The sequence below is a fragment of the Onychomys torridus genome, chromosome 19 (assembly GCF_903995425.1).
Source record: "Onychomys torridus chromosome 19, mOncTor1.1, whole genome shotgun sequence".
Lineage (NCBI taxonomy): Eukaryota > Metazoa > Chordata > Mammalia > Rodentia > Cricetidae > Onychomys > Onychomys torridus.
This window is the reverse complement of record NC_050461.1, coordinates 28,186,376-28,212,663: the sequence shown is the minus strand read 5'-3', so window position 1 is coordinate 28,212,663 and position 26,288 is coordinate 28,186,376. Positions and strand designations below refer to the sequence as shown.

Below are 26,288 nucleotides of genomic sequence, written 5' to 3'. Positions count from 1 at the left end.
GAACAGATAAATAGAGGAAAGCACAGAAAGGCTGCCTAAATAGATTGTTCTGCACTTGGATTTGAACATGACACCATGACTTATAGTTCTAAAAAGACATGGCAAACATACATTGAAAGTAGGACTTTGCAAAGGGACCTACTTGAGAACTAAGTGATGGTAGAGGCAGCATGAAATTTAAGGGTGAGGACAAAGGTTGATCATATGCAAAGTCACAGATTAATAAATCACTCCAGGAGATCTTTTCAAATCATCCTTTGGAGTAGTAAGTATTGTTTATTTTTACAATGATGACAGCATTCCTCTGTTTTGCTCCTGCTCCTGGGTATAGGAAAGAGGAAGTGGCATCATTAATCATCTTTGATTATAATGGATCAACAATATTCTAGTGATCATAAGGGCCTGTATATTATGGTAGTCAGATAGATGCATGTTGGCAATAAGCTATCAAGAACAAGAATCTTGGGCTACTAAGATGACCTGTTGAATAAGGATGATTGCTACCAAACCTGATGATCTGATTTCAGTTCCTGCAACTTACATGGTGTAAGGGAGAATCAACTCAAGTTGTCCTCTGACCTCCACATGAATTTCATAGCATGTGCAGCACCCTCACCAATAAAGAAATAATATGAAACAAGATATAAGGAGAAGCACCTTCATTGTGTCTCTGTAGAATTTCAGAATCAAGAACATTTCATGGTTGCTACTTCAATACTGATAAGAGAGGCATCATCTTATATGTCATATTTTAAATAAGCTGTGATATAAATAACAAAACAGACATATCACAGATACCTCTTATGCAGTGACTATAACAGTAAGCACGAACTTGATATTTATAAGACACGAGATGGTATTTTGGGTACACTCTATGGAGTAACATTTTTCCTAAGTTACTAATTTTAATTGCAGTTCCCCAGGAGTGTTCTATATTTTACTCTGTCACTCATGGTCTATTTTAAACATTGTATGACTTATTCTGTTAACCATGAATTTTAAGAAAATAGGACGTGAACAAATCAAGTTGTGGGATTCACATAGAAAATTTTTTGCATTGAATATATAATGGCTTTCTCATTCATTCTCAAATTTCAGAGTAGGTGGGTAATCTCATTTTATGAAATGACATGTCAATTATGAATGAGGGTTTAGACAGAAGAATGGATCTGTATAACAACTTATTAAACAGAAATCCTGTTTTGAGAATTACAATAACATATTCAGAACTCACAAATACACCTAACGAATAAAATTGTTCAACTGTCTTAAGGAACTCCTTTCTTCTTTGTTTAAATCTGATAAATTTTGGGATGGTATGAAGCTCAGTAGTATACTGTCTGGCTAGCATGCAAAGGAACCTCTGACTTTAATGCTTAAAGACAAGGAAAGAGAAAAGATTTGAAATTAACCTAAGAGCCAGCCTAATGTATCTTTTCTACTTCAATGAAGCACAATCCATGTTGACAAATCTGATGAGTATGTATGGATCTTAATTAAATATGTGATCTCTTAAAACTTAGAGACAGCTTCTAAGAGAAAAAGAATGACCTGGCCTTGATAAGATGGCTCAGCAGGTAAAGGGGCTTGCTCCCAAACCTAATAGCCTGTGTTTGATCATCTAGATTCACAAAGTAGAGAGAGAAGAAAATTCCCTGAAAGTTGTTCTCTGACCTCTGTACACATGCTGTGTGGCCTTTATGCATCCACACAAGTATACACAGGCACACACAGGTACAACACACATACACATACACACACACACACACACACACACACACACACACTAAATACATAAATCAATACATACATAATTAAATAGAAATTTTCAAGTTCAATGAAATATTTTTAGAAACAAACAGCATAAAGTTGACCTAACATGTTAGTGAAATTAGTGGGTCTTCTGATCACTGTCCAGTCTCATCCTAGTAGGTTTCATAGTACTCTACTACACCTTACTTGTCTTTTACACTATGCTCTGTGTATCCCATCTGGATTCTTTTGATGCTGATCACCAGGAAGCTGAGGTAAGGACAAAACCAGCTCTCAGTAACATGCACAGCTACACTGCAAGAAAGAACAGGAATGCGGGGAAGGTTGAACATTGTACCTAGAAAATGGGAAGTTCTCAAGCAAGGTGAGCTTCTAAAAATTGCTATTATCATGAACCTGTTAGCAGTAAAAGGAATGCTTTAGGTGATGCCCTACATATGAACCAGGAATCGGAAGGTTCTGGGTATTCAGTGATGCCTTTTACTGATTCTGTTTGGTGGAGTTAATTGCTATGGTAGGGTCTAAATTGAGTTTACTGAGAGACTCTGCAGTTTCCATATTTCCTAATGAAAAGAAATTGTATAAATGTATTGTTATTATAATGGAAATATACTATATAAAGTGATTACATTCTGTAGGAAATTCTCCAATCCCCTCTCACTTGATTTCTCTTGGAGACAGGGTCTCAAGAAACCAAGGTTGTTTTCAAATTTGTTTACAAATTTGAAAGACGACCTTGAACTGGGATCTTCTTGTTTCCATTCCCCGTGCTGGGTTACAAGTATTCACCACCACACCAGGCTGAAGTCTTTTGTATATATGGTGAATTCCTAGTTTGGCTTGCTAGCCAATGATGCCCATTAACAACCAACAGACATTTACAGAAATTTAGGCGGTGACAGGCATCTCATGATTTCTTCTGCACTGTCCAAATTATACAGCATAAATGTATATCTTTCTTTAAACAAACAGTGAGTATGTGGACTATTTCTACAAATGCACAATTCTTCTAAAATAACACAATGAGGAAGCCTAGGCCATAATCGTGTATGCAAATATTCTATGTAACACAGTACTATGTGCAATGACTATACATGATGAAAAAATTTTTAGAAGTAAAAAAAAAAAACCCCACAAAACTAAAAACAAAACATTTAAATATGTGATATGAATCGATATCAACTGTGTTTCTTAAAGAATTAATAAAAGAGAACAAGATCAATTCTTATATAACCCATACAAATAAACCATCAGTGTGGTATCTAGTTTCTACCAAGCAGAGACATGTTTTTTTCTGCAGTCAACACACACTCACTGACAACAGCACAGACATTTATTTTTCTTACTCCTTCTCATATTCTGTCTCCCTCACCAGGGTCCTCCTCCCAACTCACACCCCCAGGTCTTATAAAAAGCCCACTGTGATCCCATGCAATGAAGTAGGCCCCACAGATAAGACACACCACGTCAATCTATTATTTGGTCCCTTGATCTAATTTAGCTTGGGGATAGAGAAGTCTCTTACAAACAGAATTGAGAATGAGCCAGAGTTTTGTCCTCGCTGAATCTTGTTTTCTTAAGTCATTTTCAAAGTAGGGGTTCGAATCAGGAGTTGTGAGCTGGGGGAGGGGAGCAGTGAAAGAAAACCACAGCATGCTTGCTCTAAACCATAGAAACTCTAAAAGATAGGAAAGGAAGAAAAGTCTAGAGTTGTTCTGCATGACAGTTCTTAGAGTCAACCTAAAGAAGGGTGGAAGGCAGGCCCAGGAGCTAGAGGGAACCACTAAGCCTGGAGGAAGGCTGTAGAAAAAAACATTTACCTATACAACACAGATGTAAATAGTGTAGAATATGGGTCTAGACAGAAAACAATTCCACAATTTAACATCTTTTATGGGATAAAAATCACTATAATATTCCAGAAGAAACGAAAATCTCCAGAACACAGTAATGGATGTGAACACCACGCTCAACAGGTGCAAATGTGTTGCCTGTGGGACCAGAATAAAGCAAATGGACAGACATGGAGAGGTCATGTGTTTCTGGCAGTGTAGGGTTAGTACTGTCATCAATGGATAGCAAACAGAACATGTGAAAATCAGAAATGCATGGCAGTGATGAGTTAAGTTTTCTTATGATACATGAATTTAATGTGTTAGTAAAGAATTAATCACCATAAAAAGAACATGAAGCCAACTTGACTGCAAAAATCACAATTCTTTTTAAAATAAATGTCTAGAAATTAATCCTTTTAATTTCATATTTTGCTGACTTTAATGTGCTACTATTTAATTTTTCGCATGCCACATTAAACATTTTTTTAAACTGATGTCTGAATAATCAATAAAGCTGATTATTTATAGTTCAAGGATTGTTGAGATGTGTCTATATATTACTTAGCTAGTTATACCCATGAAAATGAGGTAATTTGAAGGCAGTGCTGTGGGATATTTGGCAATGCACTAAAAGAAACCTATTTATTTGTTTGTTTATTGGTATGTGTGTGGGCATGCGTGTTGTAGTGCAGGTGGGCAGGTCAGAGGACAACTTGTGGAAGCCGTGTCTCTTCTTCTATGTGGGTTTCAGAGATTGATGAGATTGTGAGTCTTGGTAGGAAGAGCCTTTGCCTGCAGAGCTCTCTTGCTGGCCTGGGGTCTACTTTAAAAATTGACTCTAAAGTAAACACATTTAGAGTGGACATATGTATGTGTGTGTATGTTTATATGTATGTACGTGTGTGTATATAATAACAGTGCTATCAAACATATTACATTGGCATATTACATTGATAGCCTTTCCTCATACCAACCCTCACACGTATTTTTACTTGTTTTCCCCATCATGGTGCAAAGATTAAGTGCAGATCTTTGTGAAGGCAAGGTAAGTGCTCAAACACTGAGTCGCATCCATAGCTCTTCTTATTTACTTCAAACACTCTGTATTTTCATCAAAGAGACTTGGAATGCAAAGAAAACCCTGTTTGGGATTTTGAATATGACTTGTTTCTCTGCACAGGTGTGAGTGTTTCTGCACGTAGTATGTGCACACGAGTGCAGGTGCCCGTGGAGGTCAGAAGGGCACTCTGAATCCCCTTGAGCTGGAGTTACAGGCAGTTCTGAACCTCCCGACATGGGTCTCAGCACCGGACTTAGTAACAGCAGGTATTCTCAACCTCTGAGCTAGCTCCTCAGTCCCCTGCCCAGTTGGTTGTTTTGTTTTGTTGGTTTGCTTTTTTTAAATGTATGTTCCCAAATGCTCAAGTCTTACTGTTTTGACCTAGTTTTAAACCCAGCTTTAGCTTTTGAGGTAGCTTTTTAGACACAAACAAAAGTTCTTCTTAAAAAATGCAACTCAGAATTAGACGCTCATAAGACATGAAAACTAGGAAGACTGTCATGCATAGACACGTGGAAATATGTAACTATCACAATAAAATGTGATGAAACAAATTTCTCTAAGGAAAAGCATAGCATGGTTCAATATTCTCCTTTTAACTTTATAAATAATTTACTCTAGATTTGAATTGATGTAAGATCCAGTATTACGTATTTAACTACTGAATCCAATGTTATTTCAACACTGAATCCAGAATCAGGAGAGATGAGAGACAGTGAGAGAAAGAGAGGGAGAGGAAAGGAGTGTGTGTGTGTGTGTGTGTGTGTGTGTGAGAGAGAGACAGAGGTGGGGGGGGACAAGCCATCTTCCCACTGTTTACTCTGTATGTAAAAAAAAAAAACCTTAAATACTTGAGTGCATTATAACTGCATCTGAGGTTTATAGTTTGCGATGAAGTTACAAAGCATTCTATAAACGCTGGGGAAAGAAGTCAGTCGTAATTCAAGGCTTAAAATGCCTATCCTGCCAATTACAAATTCAGGAGGATTCTAAAAGATTTAATAGACTTGGATCTTTAATCTGTCACAAAGGCAATGCCAACTTTAGGCAAACTGGTAAATCCTGAGATGGGCAAAAATAAGACTTGCCTGGAGGGGCTTTGTTGTAGGTCTTCCATGAATTGACTAAAGCATGCTGAGGATTTTCTCAGCTGCTCTTGGCTCAGCAGGATGGAGACGAAAAAATAAAAATAAAAATAAACCAGCATGGGGAAGAGCAGAAGGTGGGTAGATAGCTTCAGAGAGGAGACAGAGTGGCAGAAGCTACTGCAAACAAGGAAATATTGGGCTTATTGGGTCAGACACAGACGTGGAAGCCAGGCCCTCAGAACTAGCAGCTAAGTTAGTATACGTACAGACACACGCTGCACCCTCCCGAGCATGCCAGGGCTCGCAACCATCACACTTCCTTCCTGTGGCTCCAGGGCGGCACGTGCAGAGTCCCGTGACTGTGTCACAAGGAACAGGCAGGGAGCCATAAGGATCACACTCACATTCTTGGCAGGAACCTCCAGGGCTGCTTGGACTGCCAGTGTAGCCTGGGGCACACCTAGATTGGAATGGGACAAAACAATGGAGATTAATTTAAGTCACATTCCTAAATCTGCTAGTGTGTGTGCGTGCGCGTAGGATTGAACCTCAGGTCTCGCACATGAAAACATATATTCTGAATCTCTTTTCAATTTTTGTTTTCAGAAAAGCTATCACTAAGTTGCCCAGGCTGGTCTTGAACTTAGTTTGTAGCCCAGACAGGCTTTGAACATGCCATCCTCCTGCCTGAGCCTTGAGTAGCTCTGATGATGGGTCTGTGTTCACAGGCCTGGCTTGGTCGTTACCATTCTAATATAAGATAACAAGTATTCAATGAAAATATTATTTAAATAAAACCCCTGAAGTTATTTCTTAACATCTACACATGAAATTACTGCATTCTAAGCAGGTTCAGATTGATTAAATCTTCCAAGGGTTCATTGCAAGACTAACGAAGGTGAAGCATGGGAGGGGATCTCTATTATAGGGACAATCAAGAAACTTAAGCATTTTTAGACCCTGACTGCACTGGGCAGGTCAAAGGTGATTTAAATGATCTAAGAAGCTCTCACAAGTGGAACAAATTTATCTGGAGGTTACAATAAAAACTTAACCAAGACCTTTAGTTTAATTTAGCTGAATGGAAGCAATTTTTAGGGAAATATAACCTAATCGCTTCTATGCTAGAGACGATAAATTCAAAGCTATAACAACATCTGAGAATTGCAAAAACAATTCAGACCATTCACATTTGATAGTATATGACCCTGCTCAACCATAAACTGCATGAACTACCAACTCTTAACTGATTCTGCATTAATGCATATTAAAATCATGGATTTCTGTGAGCACTCTGCTTTCAGACAGCAATTGTGACTTTACTATGCATTATTTTAGTCTTCTCTATACATCTGCTTTGGCAGATAGTGAGTGATAATTTCAATTGATAAAGTTAGCTGCAGCATAAAATATTTATATAATAAATTGCTGAAGATGATCCCATTGGTTCCCAGGTTTGTTTTTTGTCATGATCCTACTCGTGTTTACAAAAGTATTAAATTAATCCTCACATAAACATAATCCCAAAGAACATAGCAGACATATAGAAGATATAGCCTTATCATCTATAATCGATGTCCAAATGATGTATACATCTTCCAAATAACTGACAATGTTTTTGGATATTTGTGGTTTAATCTCTACTAATTCCCAGTGATATGGATGGTGTGAGTGCACCATTCTTACATTTATGAAAGTGCTGGATATTATCTGTCATTATCATACACAGATCTTTGAAAATATATCTTACAAACATATACATTTTATTGGAATTTACAAACTTAAATCCAGTTACTTTATTCATTTTTAGTGCCATTATCCATACAACCATTACTGGTTATATAAAAGAATCTTAAGTAGTTGATAAGCAATAACAACACATGGTTATTTAGTTTTCAAAAATGATTAATGGTTTCAGGATCTCCTAGGAGATTCTAGTGAAGTGGGCAAACAGGCTTTGGAAAGGAAAACTGTAAGTGTGATTTCAGATGAGTTTTCAATCCCAGCTTTATTATATAGAAAAATCCTGGAATTTAAAGAGAGTCAAAATTTGTTCTGCCTCAAGACAAAAGATAGGGAGTTTGAAATCCATCCTTTCTTGTTAATCATTGGCTGTGAGCCACCAAGAGAAAGATGAGGGTAAATTTTTAGGCTAATTACAGCTTTTTCTGTGTAAGAGCCTTAGGCAGGACAAGAATAGGGTCCATTATACATCCAAGTATCAGGAAGGCAGTGTTAAGTAGGTGGGAAAAGGAGACCCAGATAGCCCAGATAGGTTGCTGGAACTAATCTAAATCCACTAATTGTTATGAAACTATTGAATTGCTGCCAATTATACTAAGACCACAGATTATGTGTATATATATTATCAATATACCTTGATAATGCTTAGTATTAGTGCCCCTGAAGTGTCTGAAATACTAGAAGTGGTAGTAACCATCTGAACACCCGGCTTCCTGATATCATGTAAATATATATCTGGAAGATGTGAACTTACTGCCTTAGAGACAGTCAAACTGGGACTGTGTTCCTTAGCTTAGCATTTGCATGATACCTAAATTCAGTTTAATGGTGCTTTCTCAGATTTTGTATTTTCTGACTATAAGAAGCCTTCGAAGAACACTGATAGCCTACTAAAAATGGGGCTCAAAAACTAACACTTTATTTTCTGGGTAGTACTGATTAACTACCCTCATTACCACCTAATTCTAGAATACACAAAGACCCACTGGTACAAAGCCAAAGTGCTACGAACAAGGGCACGTGTGAAGTTATTGCTAGATACTATTGGCCAGTGAACTAATTGAGAACAATGTGATCAGCTTCTTAATTTCCATAGCTACTAAAAACCTTTGAAAAAACCCAAAGTTTCTTCTTTGAAAGTCACATCTGACTCTGTTTATACTAAAACATGAATTAAATAATCGTGAAATTATTTGGGATTACTAGGTCTTGATATGAAGTTAAAGCAAACGACTTTTTAAGGAAACAATTCTGAAGCTCTGAAAGTAGTTTTGAAGCATTAATTACTTGCACAAAAATGAGGAAATTACAGAAACGATTAATAGAATCATGACCCTTTATAATCTCCATGTGTGACTATCAGTACCTTTCACAGTACTGTCCTTGATACCCCCGTGGGCAAGCTGTGCAACGGTAATCATCCAGACCTTCCAGCACACAAGAGGGACTGAAACTGAATCAGAAAAAAACCACATAAAAGGTTAATCATTTACTTAATAAAATCAAATATTTCTACCCATTACTATGGTCAGTGGGACATTTTGAGGGGTGGGGCAATAGATCCATTTATAAATATTGACATAGCTCTTACTTATGGCAAAAAAAATTAAATACTACTAATGACAGATAACAAAATTGGTTCGTTTTTGATGAATTAATAAGGTACCACATTAAAATATCAGCACTTTGAAATTTTTAATAATTCTGTGAAACCTATGCAAATATTAAATATTCAGCAAAGTTATCATAAAGACAATTTTGATGCGAACTTATGTGTATGTGTTTTATAGCAGACCAGGTATTACTCCATGGTTGAAAACTAAACAAAAAAAAAGAGGAAACAAAGAATCTGTATAATTTTTTTTATAACTGAAATCTCAGTCCAAGTTGCCACTGGCAGTTCAACATGTGAAGTGTGAATAGATGTTTCATCCAGAATACAACAGCACCTTTCCCAACATATCCAGATTTCAACATCCTAACAAATTACACAAAGTAATTTGATTTAGTGTGTGGCAAGAAGACAAAGATTTCTATATGAAACTGAATGATATTTGTTCACTGTTTTATGGACTATGAAATAACTTCCATGTAACTAACTTCTTATCACAGGCATATACAGCAGCCAGACCACAGTTCGAGGATCACCCAATACCTGGCTGTGATGGGTGGTGGGGGCTTGAGGAGACTCGAAAACTAAACTAAATTATCATACAGTTTGGGATTGTGGCACACTTTTCTCAAACCAGTGCTTCATTCCCACTGGATAAGACTTCATAGAACATTAGAAACTTAGGGAGAGAAAACTTCCTGGCTGTCAAGCGGTAATGCTTCAGATATTCCATGTCATTATTTGGGGTCTTCCAAATCTGTCCATGCCACGAAGCAATAGAAAGTGCAGGCTAAGATCCAGATGGCAGCATACACTATGACCATATTCTTTGGCATGGGCTTCATTAGTGTGGTAACTTATTATAGCTATGCATGCACCAAATCTATATAAATCCATGGTTCATGAATGGATGCTACATTCTAACTTGAAATGTGCAAACAAATGAATCTACTACTCACAACAGCCTTGTTATCCAACCAATTGATTTTTTTTTCAAGAGAATTAAAACGTTTATTGATTACACATGATAATGGATGATACACAAACTTCATTCCCATCTGTTATTTTATCTGATACCATTATTCAATTTTGATATTGCATAGGGTGTGCCAACAACCATTTTATTGTAACCAAACTGTGACTTTGCTTGGATGACCCTTTTAATGGTAAACCTCATTAAAGTCATAACAGTAACTGGCAGTTTAACTACACCAAGGTTTTTGAAGACAATGGCTTCTCCACCCAAGCAATTATAAATAAATTCCAAATGGAACTTGGCACCACCCTGAAGGAATTCTAACTTCACACTGTTGGGGAAGTTTACCAAGATGGCTTCAGAGTAGACTAACTTTACACAGCACATTTAAAAAAAAAAGAAAAAGAAAAAGAAAAGACACATTTATTCAGTGTCATGATCAGACTATTACATTTAGCAATCAACAGCGTGGGTGAAAAAAGATCTACAATAAAACCCTTTGTTGGAATGCTTTACACTTTCCACAGAACAGAAACTAAAATAACCTGTTATACAATTAGTCACAAATACAGTCCTGGAGTTTTTTTGCCCATACACATGAATATTGTCTAAAACATGTCTTCTTTGTAGCAGCTAGGCCCTGCCACCACTGTGCTTGGCTGAGTTCACAAATCTGTTTTAACCTGTAGCTTCCCTGTCACTTCTCTGGCTCTCCTCTCCTGCTAAGCTTTGTTTCCTGGCTATAATTAGAACCTCCTGCCACTGCCATAGCTGCTGCTGCTGCTGGAACCACCATAGCCACCTTGGTTTCGTGGTTTAGCAAAGTACTGGCCACCACCACCATAAGGGCCAGATCTTCTGCCTCCAAAGTTTCCTCCCTTCAATGGACCAAAATTTGAAGACTGATTGTTATAATTGCCAAAATCATCGTAGCTTCCACCACCTCCAAAATTGCTTCCATCATTACCAAATCCAGTATAGCCATCCCCACTACCACCATATCCACCACCACCACGGCTGCCACCAAAGCCACCACGACCACTGAAGTTCCCCCCTCGACCAAAATTGTCATTGCCACCAAAACTGCCTCCATGACCACCACCAAAGTTTCCGGAACCACTTCGACCTCTTTGGCTGGAGGAAGCACTAGCCATCTCCTGCTTTGACAGGGCTTTTCTGACTTCACAGTTGTGGCCATTCACAGTATGGTATTTCTGAATAACAATCTTGTCCACAGAGTCGTGGTCATCAAAAGTGACAAAAGCAAACTCTGTCTTTTTCCCACTGCCTCTGTCAGTCATGATTTCAATCACTTCAGTTTTTCCATACTGTTCAAAATAATCTCGCAAGTGATGTTCTTCAGTGTCTTCTTTAATTCCGCCAACAAAGATCTTTTTCACAGTTAAGTGTGCACCTGGTCTCTGAGAATCTTCTCGCGACACGGCTCTCTTGGGTCCCACAACTCTTCCATCCACCTTGTGTGGCCTTGCATTCATAGCAACATCCACTTCCTCCACAGTGGCGTATGTGACAAACCCCAAAGCCCCTGGATCGCTTGGTGTTTGGATCCCTCATTACCACGCAGTCCGAGAGTGTCCCCCATTGCTCAAAATGGCTCCTCCTGCTCTCGTTGGTTGTTTCAAAGCTCAGCCCTCCAATGAAGTGCTGAGCATCTGTTCCGGCTCTTTGGGAGACTCTGACTTAGACATGACGGCAGGGACACGAGAGCCTTCAGCGATGCTTCCTTGGGCGCGTCAACAGGCAGAAAAGCCCAATTGATTTTTCTCCCCCAGGAATACAACTCGGTTCCAACTCAGAACCCCTAAACTCATAACTGGCACATCTGTCAAGTGTTCAGTTCTTTAACTTTAAAACTTGATGCTGAAAACATGTGTGTGGGTGCATGCACACATCCCTCACATAGGCCTAGGAGACAGATTCCAGACATCTTTTTAAATACAATTCTAGACTGCCAATACAATGAAATTACAGTGTTTTTCTGTAAAATAATAAAGTCCTCAATAAATAAATATATGAAAACACTCTACGGAAATGTAGCAGTATCGGATGAGCCTACACAGACTGTTGTGTGGTGGGTTTGTATGGACTTTTGAGTTTTCCTTCAAGCATATCGAAGGGCTTTGGAAGGAGCATGTACGAATCACATCTCCCTAAAGTTACTGTTCAGTCTTTCTGCTTGCAGTTCGCATTCCCATCTCTCTAGCCCTGACTCTCATCTTGTCTTCAGGATCACGTGGACACCCTTGTGTGTGTCTCTTCATAACCATCCTTTTTCTATTCCCCTAGTCTCAAACACACCACCGCACAGCTTGTGAAATTTACAGGGTTCATTCTGTGCGAGACCCTCTGTGGACTATGGCGCTGACTGGCCTCCTGGGAACCACTCCCTTCTGGTTTTGATCCCTGATCACCGGCTGCTTCTTTACCGCACCTATGTTGTGTTCTTCGCTTGGTAATGGGATTTCCAGTTCAGATTCAGATTTCTCCTCTAAAGCCACTGCCCTCCTCCTGAGGGCTTTACATACTGCATCGACTCTAACATCTCACACCGATTCTCTCCTCCTCTGAAAAATGCCCTTGGTTTTCCTCCGTTTGGTCAATGGCTCTGCTTCCATCTCCTCTGCTGAATGCACAGTGTCAATGTTGTCCCCTTCTTCTTTACTCCATCAAACTGTTGTTTGATGTATTAATGTCACCGGAGCTGCTCATCATCACATTGCCCTATACCATGCTACCCCTGACCTTCATGAAAGTGGGAGCATTCCCCTGTCCACAGCCTTCTGCATTCACGCCACCCCAGCCACATTTAAGCTGGCCTCTGCCGGTTAAGGGACAGGCAGAGGCCTGTTGAAGAGTCAGTACAGACTTTCCCTCAGCTGGACTAATCTTGCAGCTGTTCCAAAGGTTCATCCTGCCACTTCATTCAAATCACTGCACCAGCAGCCACATCTGTCTGTGGAGGTCATTGAAACCCTTCCTGAAAATGGTGTAAACCTATCCTTGGTGGCTACTTGCTTTTTCCTGGAAGCACCGTCTCAACTTATATATCACATCACATGTCTCTTTGTTCACTGTCTTACTTAGGAAAAATACAAGCTCCAAGAGAGAGAGCAAGAAATGGGATGATCTTTGTTGCTTGTATGTTCCCAGCATGAGAAGGTATTCTCAGATGGAACTGAACTGGGCCCTTGCTAAATATTTGCTGGCCAAAGGAATAGATAAAATACCTTTATCTTCATGGAATGCACAATTATCTGTGATCCATACACAAATGTAGGACAGGACACATGTTTTCTCTTTTATTCAGCATATCAGAATGGATTGCTTCCTATTTAGTAAAATTTCAATATCTGGAAGAGCATCTGGTTGAAGTCAAGACATGACGCATTAGTGGCATGAAGAAGTACTAAGGCATGCTGCATTAGGAAGATGACTGTGACAGAACTGGATTCTTAGAACTGGACTGGATTGTGTATGGACGACCTGAGGTATCATCAGTGAGAACAAAGATTTCTAAGCATGTTTGGAAATGAGCACGCAGTTGCAAGATGAGCATCATGTGGAAAAGTGCTGTGGGCCACAGCTTGCAAACTCAGGCTGACATAGGTTTCTGATACTACCTTCAAAAGTTTGCCCTTCCCTTGGGTATGTGCAGTAGAACACCCAACGGTGAGTAAGTGGGGCTGTTGAGTCACACTGTTGAAGGTTTGTGGTATTTGATTTGATATGAGGGGAAGAAGCTGACGGTGTGGCAGTGAGTTGGTCATGACTGAGTCTCCCTTACCTTTTCTTTCTCGTGGACTACATAAATTACAGTTACTAAAATAAAACATTTCGCCTCTTCCATCTGTAGCTCAGAATCTGTTTTCACACACCAAGGAAAAACATGCCTCTCTTTGCCCTGACTAGTTTTTCTACTTTGCCTCTTACCCCTTCTTACTGTCCATAACTTTTTGTTAATTAGGCTAATACATTCCAAGCTACAACTGGTGAGATTAGTGGGTCATGAAATCAGCTCAGCCTTTTTGACTAAGAGTTCTCTAAAAATGTATGATAAGAAAATTGAATAAATGGTGGGATACACGCATATATATTTGAGTGTCTACATGTAGGCTCTTGAACATTGGGTTATGATATTTCCAAAGGACTACTTATAGTTGTGGCTGATAATGTCTGAATGCCATTGAGGCTGCAACTATGATGCTTTGAGTCTTTAAGGTTCCTTGGCATAAAATTTATACTGAAATAACACAAATAAAATCATGCATTAAAATATGAATAAAGTGTTTTTTATTGATTCTGCTAACCAACCAAGCTGGTATTGTTATCTGTGCAATTTCCTAAAACTCCTTCTATTTAAAGTCCACTTCTGCCATTGTCAGCTTTCAGCAGTGACCCTCCCAGTTAAAAGCTGCTACATTTGCTCAGTATCCTTTGAGTGAACAATGCTGGATGCCTGCTAACTATTGCCCATCTTTCCCTTGGTGTCTGGGACAATGCTTCCCGAGGTTCTGGTCTATCGGGCTTCTCCTGCATTTGTTTTCCATTTTCTAGTGATGGAGACTTCTATCCCTTTAAAAAGTCCCACTTTGCCTTCTTCCCATGTGCTTCCCTTAAGGACCATCTGCCTGGGAAATCCAATCTGACTTTAATTCATGTATTAACATATTCCTTCCTTCATCTGCTCCTGCAATTTTCAGATTTCCATTCCGTGCGGCTATTTGCATATTTCTATTCAGACAGACAGTTCACATCAATTGAACCCATTTAAACCATAAATTACCTGTCTTCAGTAGCAGTTCTCTCCTGTTTGTCCTGTGTGAATTTATAGCTTCCACCATTTTTGGGGGCAAGCTGACTAAAACTCCTGCCTGTACCCTCCCCATTCACACCTAATTAGTCACCAGTTGAGGAGCACTGTGTGTAACAAGTTTCTCACACTCATCCCTGTGTTGATCTCTGGTGATTGTTACCTGGCTTCTAGCTTCCAAAAATGTAGCTCTGCTCATATGAATTTTTTAAATAGATAGAAAGCTTGTGTGCTTTAAATTAACATGGGAAGTTAAATAGTAATTTCATGGATAGGTACTCAAAGGTTCCTCCAATATGGTCTCCATTCTCCTGGTCATCTTTGTCAGTCACTGCAGAGTCCTGTTTATACCCAATATTCCAAACTCTGTTGCCTACCAGCTCTTAAGCATGCCTTGCATTTTGTTTTCTAAGCATTCGTGCATATAATTTCTTACTACCCAAACCTATATAAATCTTTAATCTACTCTTCTTTTGACATATTCTTGACTCACAGTTAAGAATGGTATTTATGACTTTGAATTCCTTGACCACTGCTTATAATGCAAATATTAATTTTATATATATATACAAACTTCTCCAAGAAATGACAAGGTTCCATTTTACACTCTCTGTAGCTGGTGCTATTATAGTATAACCAACAGGGAATTACTATTGATTTTTTTTTAATCCAAAGGGTTCACATTTAATAAACAATGAAATAAATGGCATTCTTTTCTTTAAGCATGGGAACCAGAGGGAGAGCTGGGAAAGGGAAATGAAAAATAATATTCCATTTCATACACCTATCATTTTCTACTTGAACAATGAGATCATATATTTTATCTTCATCAATATCCACCATACCTAACAATTTATGTTTGACACCCTGGAAAGAATTATACTCTTGCAGAGGAGAGGGGGGTAATTTGTACATAACTGTTTTCAGAATGCACACAGGGAAAAAGATGAAGAAACAGGAGAAGTATACGCCAATGGAAGTTCATTTGGTCTGCATGGCTTTGTGGTTCTTTTATACTCAAGGTATCCAGAGTCCCAGGGCTAGGCAAACTGTCAAACTTTCCTTTAGAAAACAAATTTTTAGAGGAAAATGATTTTCTCATGTAGAGACTGAAGTATACACATCACCTAACAGAAAGTAAGATCATCTTAGCAAGAAGGTAAATAAAAACATCAAGGGGTTCGCAACAATAGATATAAACCAAGGCAGAAGGCTCAGACAGCATGAAAATAAGATACTTCACCACCACTTTCCCCTTGTGGTGGTGTTTCCATGGTACCCAGCTCAAACCATCTGGACAGAAAGGGGTCTGTGCTCCTAGCTGATATGGACATTTTTAAAAAGAGCTTAATAGTAAGTTACCCAGATTTCATTATACTATGTTTCAATTGCTTCATTGGTAATTATTTCTCAATATTGAATCTAACATATAAAATGAAAGGAAACAGCCAGAAATATGATTTGGTATGCACTCAGACAATCCCTCATAGCTGAATCACAGCCAAAGTGTAAGCTCACACTAGACCCGTGCATTCATGAAACCATGTGTCTGTACATATATCACTTGTCTTAGATACAAATACAATGTCAATATCGATACTTACATTATTATTAATAAGCATCATTTACTTGAAAGATGGTTTTAGAAGAAAAATGAGTAATAGAATATGCACATACTGAATTTGGTTTTTGTCTTATTTTAAAAAATCCGTGGCTTGAGTTTTTTTTTTTTTTTTGGTCTACTTGGAAAAATTGGCAGATCATAAACAGTCTAGGTGCCAGGCAGATGGGATTGCTAGTGGGGAAATATGGTTATATGTATCAATCTTACTTGTTGCTGGGAGAAATCAGAGGACAAGCACATGGTTGACAGTCATTTGGCAATCCCCTGACAATTCCATAGTAGCCAAGGGCACATCGCTCACAGAAGTCACCAGCAGTGTGATGCTGACAGTTCTGTAAAAGAAAATGGAGGAAGAGTTGCTTTTAATGTACCCTTGTAACATTAAAGGAGTTACAATGCGCTATATCATACAGTTCTCCAGCAATGTGTACACATGGGGCAGGGTAGGGAAAATGTTTACAATGATCAGTTCTTGATTCAAGTATTTTTAAAGATACTTTTCATTTAAGAAACTGATGCCATGTGTGGTAGCTACATTATCAATAAGAGTTTCTGTTCTACCTAAATTGATTTGTGTGTACATTTTTACTTTACTCAAAATTAGCAAATAGCAATTCAAGAATGTCTCAAATTTTAGCTCTATGAGGAGCTGGGGAAAGTTCTTTTTAAAAGACCAGGGCCCTGGTGCATGTCTGTTGGATAGGGATCCATAGTCAAACCAAGGTGTAAAGCATAGATGTATTAAGAGAGGATGCACACAGAAATGGCCAGCCTTGTTACTAGATCATGAATGTCATTAATTTATTTCCTGCAAAATGTTGGTGGTTCTTTATAACTATAGACGATTCAATCCAACACTTTAACCATTGGTCAATAGTTCCTTTTCATGCTTGAGTAATGAAAGGTATTCCAATGATATGTTTGAAGGCATTTTCATAAAGAAACAAGAAGAGTTGTGGAGTAAGATATAGCTTGGGGATTAAAAGTTCTCATAAAGTAGAATCATTTCATTTCACAAAGAGCAATCAGTACGGATATAGGAGGAGGCATCCATAAGGCACTCAAATGAGGAAAGAATACTATCCAATAATGTCCTACCTTGATAGATACATAGCCACTTTAGGAATTAAAAAAAAAAAGCTGATAATTAGAAAATGCAACAACAAAAATGTAACCATGAATATTGTTTAGTAAAAGATATGGCACTGGATTTTGAGAGTTGAAAGGGGAAAATTTTAGAGCTGGATTTCTAAGAGCTTAGTTTTGTAACACAGGCTTTGGAGTAATCAGAGCAATGGCTTATTCCTGAGTATGCTGAAAAAGTATTTCTGAGAAGCATAATTCAGTAGTAAGATATATAAAGATACATACTTCCCTGTCCAGCCTCACCTTCATTAAGTGCTGCCTATATACAACTGAGCTTTCATGGGAGAGCACCTGGAAGCCCCTCTTTATGGCTCCTTTCCCTTACCTCTAGGACTTTCGTTTGTAAACCCTTTGTTCAGTTAATATCATTTCATCTTCTTATCTGGATAGATCATGTCAGCTCTTATGTCAAATGTCTTTTTCTCTCCTCAGCATTCATTTGTGTCCTAAATATGGCTTAATAGCTTCTTCTAGCTTAACACAGCAAATGAAACATAATCAGTGTGCAACAACTATTCTAAACGACTGAATGAAAGAGCTCATACTCAGGTAACATGCATAAGATGGGTAAAGCTTGTTAATATGAAGGACAGGTACCACATCTTGTGAATACAGAAAAAATGGTCAACAGGACAAAGTGATTTGCTGAATTATGGCATTGATTCAAGTGCCATAATTCTCCTTTACTGGACCATCCAGAATAATCTACATATCTTAGCAGACAAAGCCTTTCTGTATTTCATGGCAACATTCTGAGAAAGAATGAGTCCAAAATAAAATGATTACATGTGTATTTTGGTCTCAAATCATCTAATAAGCCATTGAAGGAGTATGTTTCCTGGGGAAGGTATTAAGATCACATTATATAATTACAAAAATAAAAATGCCCCAAAGACAAATTCTTCAATTATAGTCTTCAGCATTTTGGCTTTTTTTTAAACAAAATAATTGTATTATTATGTAATCTAGATATGCCAGTGACAACTGAACTCAGTTGCTTAAATATAATGATCATTATTGAAAATACAGAGGCCCAAAATGTGGTTTTATTTTTCCTCACTCTGTAATTTTACATTTTTTACAAAGAAAACAAGCATATTTTAACCTTCTCTGAATTATCAATCTTTCATAGATACACTGGCATGCTACACTTGCTTAAGTGAGTAAAATATCCTGGCTAGTTCTGTAAGCAAAACATATAGATCATATCACTATTTTAGAAACTTGGACACATAGCTCTTTCATATGACTAGTCAATGTTTTGAAACAGTGTGCATAATATTTTCTCTTACATAGACATTTTCTCTATGGAAATTGGGAAATGTCCCTATGGGAAAATGTCTATACTAGGAATAGCTAATAAGTTTAAATACATTCAGAGAGGTCACACATCAGTGTTTCTTCCGTAGTATATTAGAATATGTGAAATCTACATGCTTGCTTTACATACTGGATTATGGGTGCTCCATGTGTCTTCTGTAATAGCCAATGAATATAACCCAATCTTGTAGTGTTTCAGACTTAAGGTGAGAAGTAACTGAACATAATCTTACACTAAAAAAGTACTTTCTAAGCTTTCCTTCAGGTATCACAAAATGCAGCGACTTCATAAAGCAGGTCTCTCCACCTTACACGACTGTCAGCAACAGAATTTTCCTTGTGCCATCGGATCATTTGCTTCATTCTGGTCTCATGGCAGCAGTCTGAGCTTTGCCTTCTGAAGCTGGGATGATTAACTCTAATTCCCATTTCCCAGGGAAGATGCTCGAATATCTAAGAACACCATTAATTCCTAAATCTTTTGTTAGAAGCTAAGCCTTTAACAATCCTAGTTACTGAGTTTCTTTCAAAACACAGGGGATTATAGGTGTGTTGCTGAGATTTGCAAATACATTAGGTGTCTTTCTGGCCTTGATTTCTGGAGCTTGTACAAACAGCAATGCCCTGTATGGGCACCTAGTAAATCTACAATCCAATCAGCACATCTACATCACATCAATTAATACCATATGCCGCTATCATCCTCATCTTTATATCACATCACCTGCCACAAGGCAGGCATATTGGAAATACTTAGTAACAAAAGCCACAAGAGCAAATGGACAGGTGAACTGAATTAATTTTCTCTGTCAATTTCATATTGTCAATTGCAGGTCATAAGGTCACCTGTTAGCATATTTTCTATCATCTAAAACACTAGGAATCATTTCAGCTTTATGTAACATAATATTTGAGAGATCTTATCCATATTACTGGTAAATACTTTGAACCTATGCTACAGAGGCCACATCACACCATCAGTGATGTCTCTGGAGCTTACTGTGGTCCATCTTTTGCAGCAACTTATACACACCATTACTCTATTGGCTGCGAACATGTAGCTCTCAGTTTTACTCTTGTTTGTGGGGATATCATGAAGTGGATGTTTATTTAAGCAACTCGACATTTGAATAATAGATACCTTCCTCACTGTTTTTGAGTTAAGCAAATTATTCTCTCATATCAGTTCATCAATTATAAGAAAAGAAATGATACTGCCTATCTCATTAATGTATTATAAGAATAAATAGGAAAACATATGTACAGTGGCCTGTATTATTACCAGCATATTATTGAATCTGTATAAAAATTATCTGAGGAGGTAATACTATTATTATTATTATTGTTTGATAAATGTGGAAGCAGGGGCACCACCAAAGCTGAAGAAACTGAGTGTGCTCATCCAGTCAGTATGAGTTGAAGTCAGGATTTGAGTCAATATAGTGGTGCTGAAGATTTCCACACCAGCGAAGCAGGGACATTGCAATGTATAAGAGACAGAACATTAAGCTGGAGCCCAGCAGAGGAGACATCAGTGTGCTTCTCCTTTCTCATTTGAGCCATGATGTTTTCATACTTGTTTCCTGTTTGCCTCATAGGCCCGTTTCTAAGACAAATAAAGTTGTCTAAATTCAAAAGTTGCAAGTTCCCCTAAGGACAATATAAAAATTCCAGGCATAACAATTTATGTAACTGTGTGTGCTTGATGGAAGTATTTATTTGTTTCTTGCTTCATCTAGGGATTTCTTAGAAAATAGACTTTCATTGAAGATTCTTAAGGCAGAAAACTATCTGTAATACCCAACTGAACAAAGAAAAGCGGCATGAAGACAGCACACTTTGTCCTAATAAAAGGGAAATTAAATTCTCATTTATGGGTGCTTCTGAATCAATTATATAAATAAAATACAATCCTTTAAAACCACATAAGAACAGTACATTTAACTTGTGAGTTGTGTCCTCCTCCCAAATTATCTGTGGAAATGTACAGACAAGCAGAAAGTAAGACTATGACACCAAAAGCGAACACTAATTATTTCAGGAATTCAAGGATAGTTAATGTTAGTTATTAATTTACTCATGGTACTTACTCATCATTTAGTTGGTGAAACTATACATGATCACTTCTTGAATTTGTCTCTACTATCACCCCACCCTCCATAATTAAGCATATGTGATATTTTAATATCTTTGCTGGACTGAAAGAAATAATCTCTAAGAATATAGGAATAGAAAGATGTTCCTTAATATGACAAGGAATGATTTTCTTAAATGAACCTGTACCACCAAGCTTTATGATAGAAGAATGAGACACTAATACTGAAATCAGGAGCTAGGCAAGCTGTTGCATATGTATCTGCCTAAAATTTTGTATACTTCCTAATCTATAAAATTTATAAAATAATTATTACAGATATAGTTTATGACAAGAAGCAACACAATTATAAGTACTTGAAAAAAATGTGTAATAATAAAATAAATATGAATAATTGAAAATTTATAGGTTGCAAATAAAATGGTTGGATTTCAAACATGTTATGAAGCATGTTAAGAGAATTTTTACACTAAAGACTAGTAAATGAATTTCTAACACAAAACTACAATATTTACCCCTGAAATTAAACTATGATATATTCAATTTTAATATATAAAATATATAACCTTTATTTTATAATAGGTTGCTCTAAGATATAAAATGTTTGAAGCAAGAAGACAGTAACATTCCCAGGTAGAGGAAATGTAACTGAACTGTATAAAAATAGCAAATCCTTATAAAGAAGTTTGGTGCAATTTCAATCAAAATTGCAATTACACATTTTGGAAAATGGATCAAAAGAGTGAAGAAAAATGATAGCAGAACAAACATGTGGACACCTAGTTAAGAAAATTCAATGGACACATCCTAAAATGAAGGGAAGCAAAGCATTATGGTAAAAACAAAAAGACAAGCAGGACAAAGACCAAAGCAGATTTTATTATGGAAAAATAATTGTGCAAATATTTAGAAATCATGGGTCATGAGGAAGAGACAATATTAATCAATGAAATGTGTCTTTACTATAATATCTTTGAAGAAAAAAACATTACTTTCCCACACCACAAAAACTTTTAGAATGATTAGAGATTTAAAGTTAAATGGTAAGAATCATGTAAATACCATGGGATCACAGCATACGTAGGTTTCCTGTATTTGATCACCATGGGAACAAGTGTAATTAGGGAGTGCAAATAGCATCGAATCCCAGTGATCCCATGTATTGATACCAGGATAATGAGGAGAGAAGTAAAGAGGGCTGAGGGGGAGGAGTCAGAGCGTTTGGAAATCCTCAGTGTCATGGCTGGCGAATGCACCAAACTGAGACTTCCAAAAAGAATGGGGAGAGTCATGGCGGCCAACTCTGATGACAGATCAAGAAGGGTGAATCTTGAAGCTAAGTGAGTCATTGGCTCTACCACAGCCCCCAAAGTAATAGCCTGATTTTAGTAACTGGAGTCCTAATAGACTGAGAAAACTGTTAACAGGACAGAGAAAATTCTTTGATGATGGAAGGAGTGGTTGCTAGAGAGAAGCAGAGCCCCAAAGGGTGTTTTGCTCCATTTTTGTTCCAGATGGGATAGGAGGTTAACAGGGTGGTGTTCTTGAATGGGAGAAAGAGGTGAGATCAGGAATGTACAGAGACTTGGTGTCTCCTTCCCTATTCTCTAGAGATTGAACACAAGGCCACATGTGTGTTATGCAAGTGTTCTACCATGAGTTACATCTCTACCCTAAGAGTTGGTCTTTTCCAGAAAGATCAATTCTTCCAATGTAAGGAAAAGAGTGAGAGTAAGAAGTAACATAGAGGCCAGGTGGTGGTGGTGGTGGTGGTGGTGGTGCACACCTTTAATCCCAGCACTCGGGAGGCAGAGCCAGGTGGATCTCTGTGAGTTTGAGGCCAGCCTGGGCTACCAAGTGAGTCCCAGGAAAGGCGCAAAGCTACACAGAGAAACCCTGTCTCGGAAAAAAACAAAACAAAACAAAACAAACAAACAAACAAAAAGAAGTAACATAGACAGAACAAGATTAAGGGGTCATTGAGCTCAGGTAAGCTATGGCTCTCTTTTTTTTCTGATTGCCACTAGTTTCATAAGAAGCAACACCAGGGAATGGGGAGATGTCTCAGTCAGAAAAACACTCAGCACACAAGCATGAGGATCTGAGTTGATCGCCAGGACACATGTCAGAGGTCAGGAATGGTGCTCTGTGCTTGTAACCTCAGCACTGTGGAGGCAGGATTCTCTGGCCTGTCAACTTAACTTACTTGGCAAGTCCCATGGCAGTGAGACACCTTGTCTGGAAAAATAAAGAGAAAGAGAAAGAAAAAGAAAACCGAGGTAGATGGAGGCTGAAGAATGACATGAAAGGACATGAAGTCAGCTGCTTTTAAACACGAGAGAAGGTGTAAGACTCAATGATGAGATTAAAATATTGAGATAGTAAGGACTGAACAGGAGAGAAACAGATAGCAACCAGAGAAGCAGACCTTCAAAATGGAGACTGCAAAGGCAGACGAAATTGAGAGAGGCAGAATGGAGGACTGATTTAATGGGCATTAAAATCAAGAAGGATTACATTAGTCGTTTTGATGGGGGATGGAAATGACATAAGAAAAAAGCATTAGGTAGTGATGGGGCTAATTAGAGGGCTGGTGGTTGGCTTAACAAGTAGAGACTGTGCAAAGACAGACTTGAGAATAATTCAAAGCTGAGTGCTGCTACAGAGGAGAAAGCAGCGGGGTGTGAGACTGGCAGTGAGGGAAAGGGGCACCCACCCTATCTTCAGGGTTAGAGGCATGGAGAACATGAAAATGGCTACTTAGGAAGGCCGCAAGACTGGCAGCTTGTAAGGGGACAGCCAGGTGTCTGTGAGCAACCTGAAGAGAAAATTAAGAGAAGAGGGGAATCCTACATGGGATTTTTGTTTAAAAATGTGTAACCATGATTTCTACATGGCTCAGTGGAAAGATTTCAGAGGACTAGAAGGAAAAGATGGGACAAATAGATGTTTAGTGCTTTGAAGCGATTCAACTTTAGGGAACCTGAAATAATAAGGACAAAAGACAGAGGAGTCCTGATGGTCCAAGAGCAAATGGCGGCTCTGGGTCCGGGGCATCATCAGGAAAGTGAAACAACTGAGAAGAGCCTCCACTGTATGGGAAATAGGTAAGTGGTAGGATACACAATCAGTGTATTTAAAGATGTTCATGACAGGCACATGCAAAAGGCAGAATCTAAAACACGAATAGTACTGCATACTTTGTTTTGAAACATGGACAAAATTAGTGGGAACTATTTAAAATATTAGCATTTTGTCTTAGGTTAAACTTGAGGAAACATACTCTTTGTAATGTGTCCTTTCTTTTTGACCTCCCCTCCCTCCCTTCTCATCCCTTCCTCCTCTCCCTCTCCTCTGTCACCCCTCTTCCCCCCCCCTTCCCTCCTTCCCCAGTCCCCCCCCCCCCACCTCGCTCCTTTCTCTTTTATTTGCAACCCTGGAAATCGAAGTCAAGATCTCAAATGTGCCACAAGCTCTCTACCATCCAAATACGTACACATTTTGGTAAAGTTTCCATGTTTCATAAAAACAAACAAACAAACAAACAAAACAAACAAAAAAAACTACTCTTGCTTATAATACTTTTTGACCAGTGCTCTAAGCTACTATTCTTGTCTTTTTTGAGAGGAACTGGGTTTTCCTCATCACTATGTTTCATTACATCTTAGAATGACAAACGTGGTAGCCACACTTTCCCCGGGCCTGTTCTATTTCAAGAACACAGTCACACGTCCCTGCAGATGATCCGGCCTCTGCACGGAGGAGGACCTGCAAATTTGGAAGGAGAAGTGAGGGCCCAGCTCTTGTCCGTGAAGTTGCAGGTGCCTACCTGGCATACTGAGGTCTCAGGATCACACTGGCTGCTGTGTCCATTACACTGACAGGGAACACAGGTTCCTAGGGTTGGTCCAGGAGTTCGGCCACCTGGCTCAGAACGCAACCGGTAAAATCCTGGCGCACAAGTCTAGAAGGAAAGGAAAACAATTAGAATGGCCAGAGTGGCACGCTTGCTTTATCAGTACTGAAGGTCTCCAGCGGTTTTAAAGAAGACTTTGGTCCATGACCCTCCGTGTGTGTATGTGAATTTTGAGAGCACCACTTGCATATTTCTGCTAGGTCCCTCTGTTCTTAGATGCAGGCAGCACCCCTGTAATCAGATTTTAGCAGAGGTAAAGCTTTCTTTTGCAGCTACTACCTTCAGCCTGAGAAGGCCTGGAGGTGTCTGTTCCTTGAGAGGTTTATTTTTAACTAACATTGTCATATGGACTAACAAGGCAACTCCACTGTCCTCAACAGCCAAAAATAGACTTCTCTGTGCTTGATGGCTAGTTAGCAAATGTCCAAAGACTCTTAGCCAAGTAAAATAAAAAAAAAAAAAATTCAAAGGTGCATTATTTGTATCAATATGATTTAAAGATTATAAAAAGAAAAAAATTCAAAATAACAAAATCTCTATGTGTGTTGAGATCATTAGGCCATTCATAAAATTTGTTTTCTCCTGATCTGCATTTTTTCATTTTGCAATAAAAACCCAAAACCAACGGAAAAATGCTGGTGATGCTGACATATGCAAAATCAAGAGTTTCATCTTCATGAAGGCTTTGTTATAGAAATATATCAAAACCATCACTGGATCTCTGAAAAACGGGCCTTGGCATGAGATGAGAGTGCCTTGTATTCTGGGCTCAATGGCCTCGCTCATCAGACGGCGTTTGATTTTTGATTAAGGAGTAGGCGGTAGTTCTCAGATGCCTCTGAGGTTTGTAGAGAGCCTGTTTTACCACCTTGGTTAAGTAGGATTTTCTTTCTTCCCTTAGAAACCTTGCTCTTGCTGATGAGAGAAGGACAGCTCACTAAGTAGGGCAAACATGTTTTACCAAGAACTTCCTAATGCTCGTACATGCTTTTGATCTGGCCTAAGCAGCCCAGGATGAAATATACAGAAGTCCCACAGAAAGAGAAAAAAAAATCAATACTCAGTACTCTCCTGGTGTTTATTTTGATTTGTTGAATGTGTACCTCAATTAAGCACTTAATTAAGAGTCTCTTGGCTTTTATTAGCCTATAAGAAATTCTAATGAGGTTTAACACCTTTCCAACTTTGAGCAAACTAAAGGAAGACTGAGACTGGTAGTCAACAAACAAACAAAAAAACTGAAAAACAAACTTTGCCTCTTTTTGATCT

At 38.3% G+C, this 26,288-nt stretch overlaps 1 protein-coding gene and 1 pseudogene across 1 annotated transcript in view; both read right to left on the bottom strand.

Moving 5' to 3' along the window:
* The window catches only part of Lama2 (laminin subunit alpha 2), a 577,324-nt gene that overhangs the window by 152,551 nt on the left and 398,485 nt on the right, over window positions 1-26,288 (bottom strand). Inside the window, 4 exon segments of the mRNA XM_036168737.1 lie at window positions 6,023-6,216; window positions 8,866-8,952; window positions 16,750-16,874; window positions 24,933-25,067. Of these exon segments, the coding sequence (XP_036024630.1) occupies window positions 6,023-6,216; window positions 8,866-8,952; window positions 16,750-16,874; window positions 24,933-25,067 (541 nt within the window).
* Window positions 10,568-11,846, bottom strand: LOC118570353 (annotated as a pseudogene).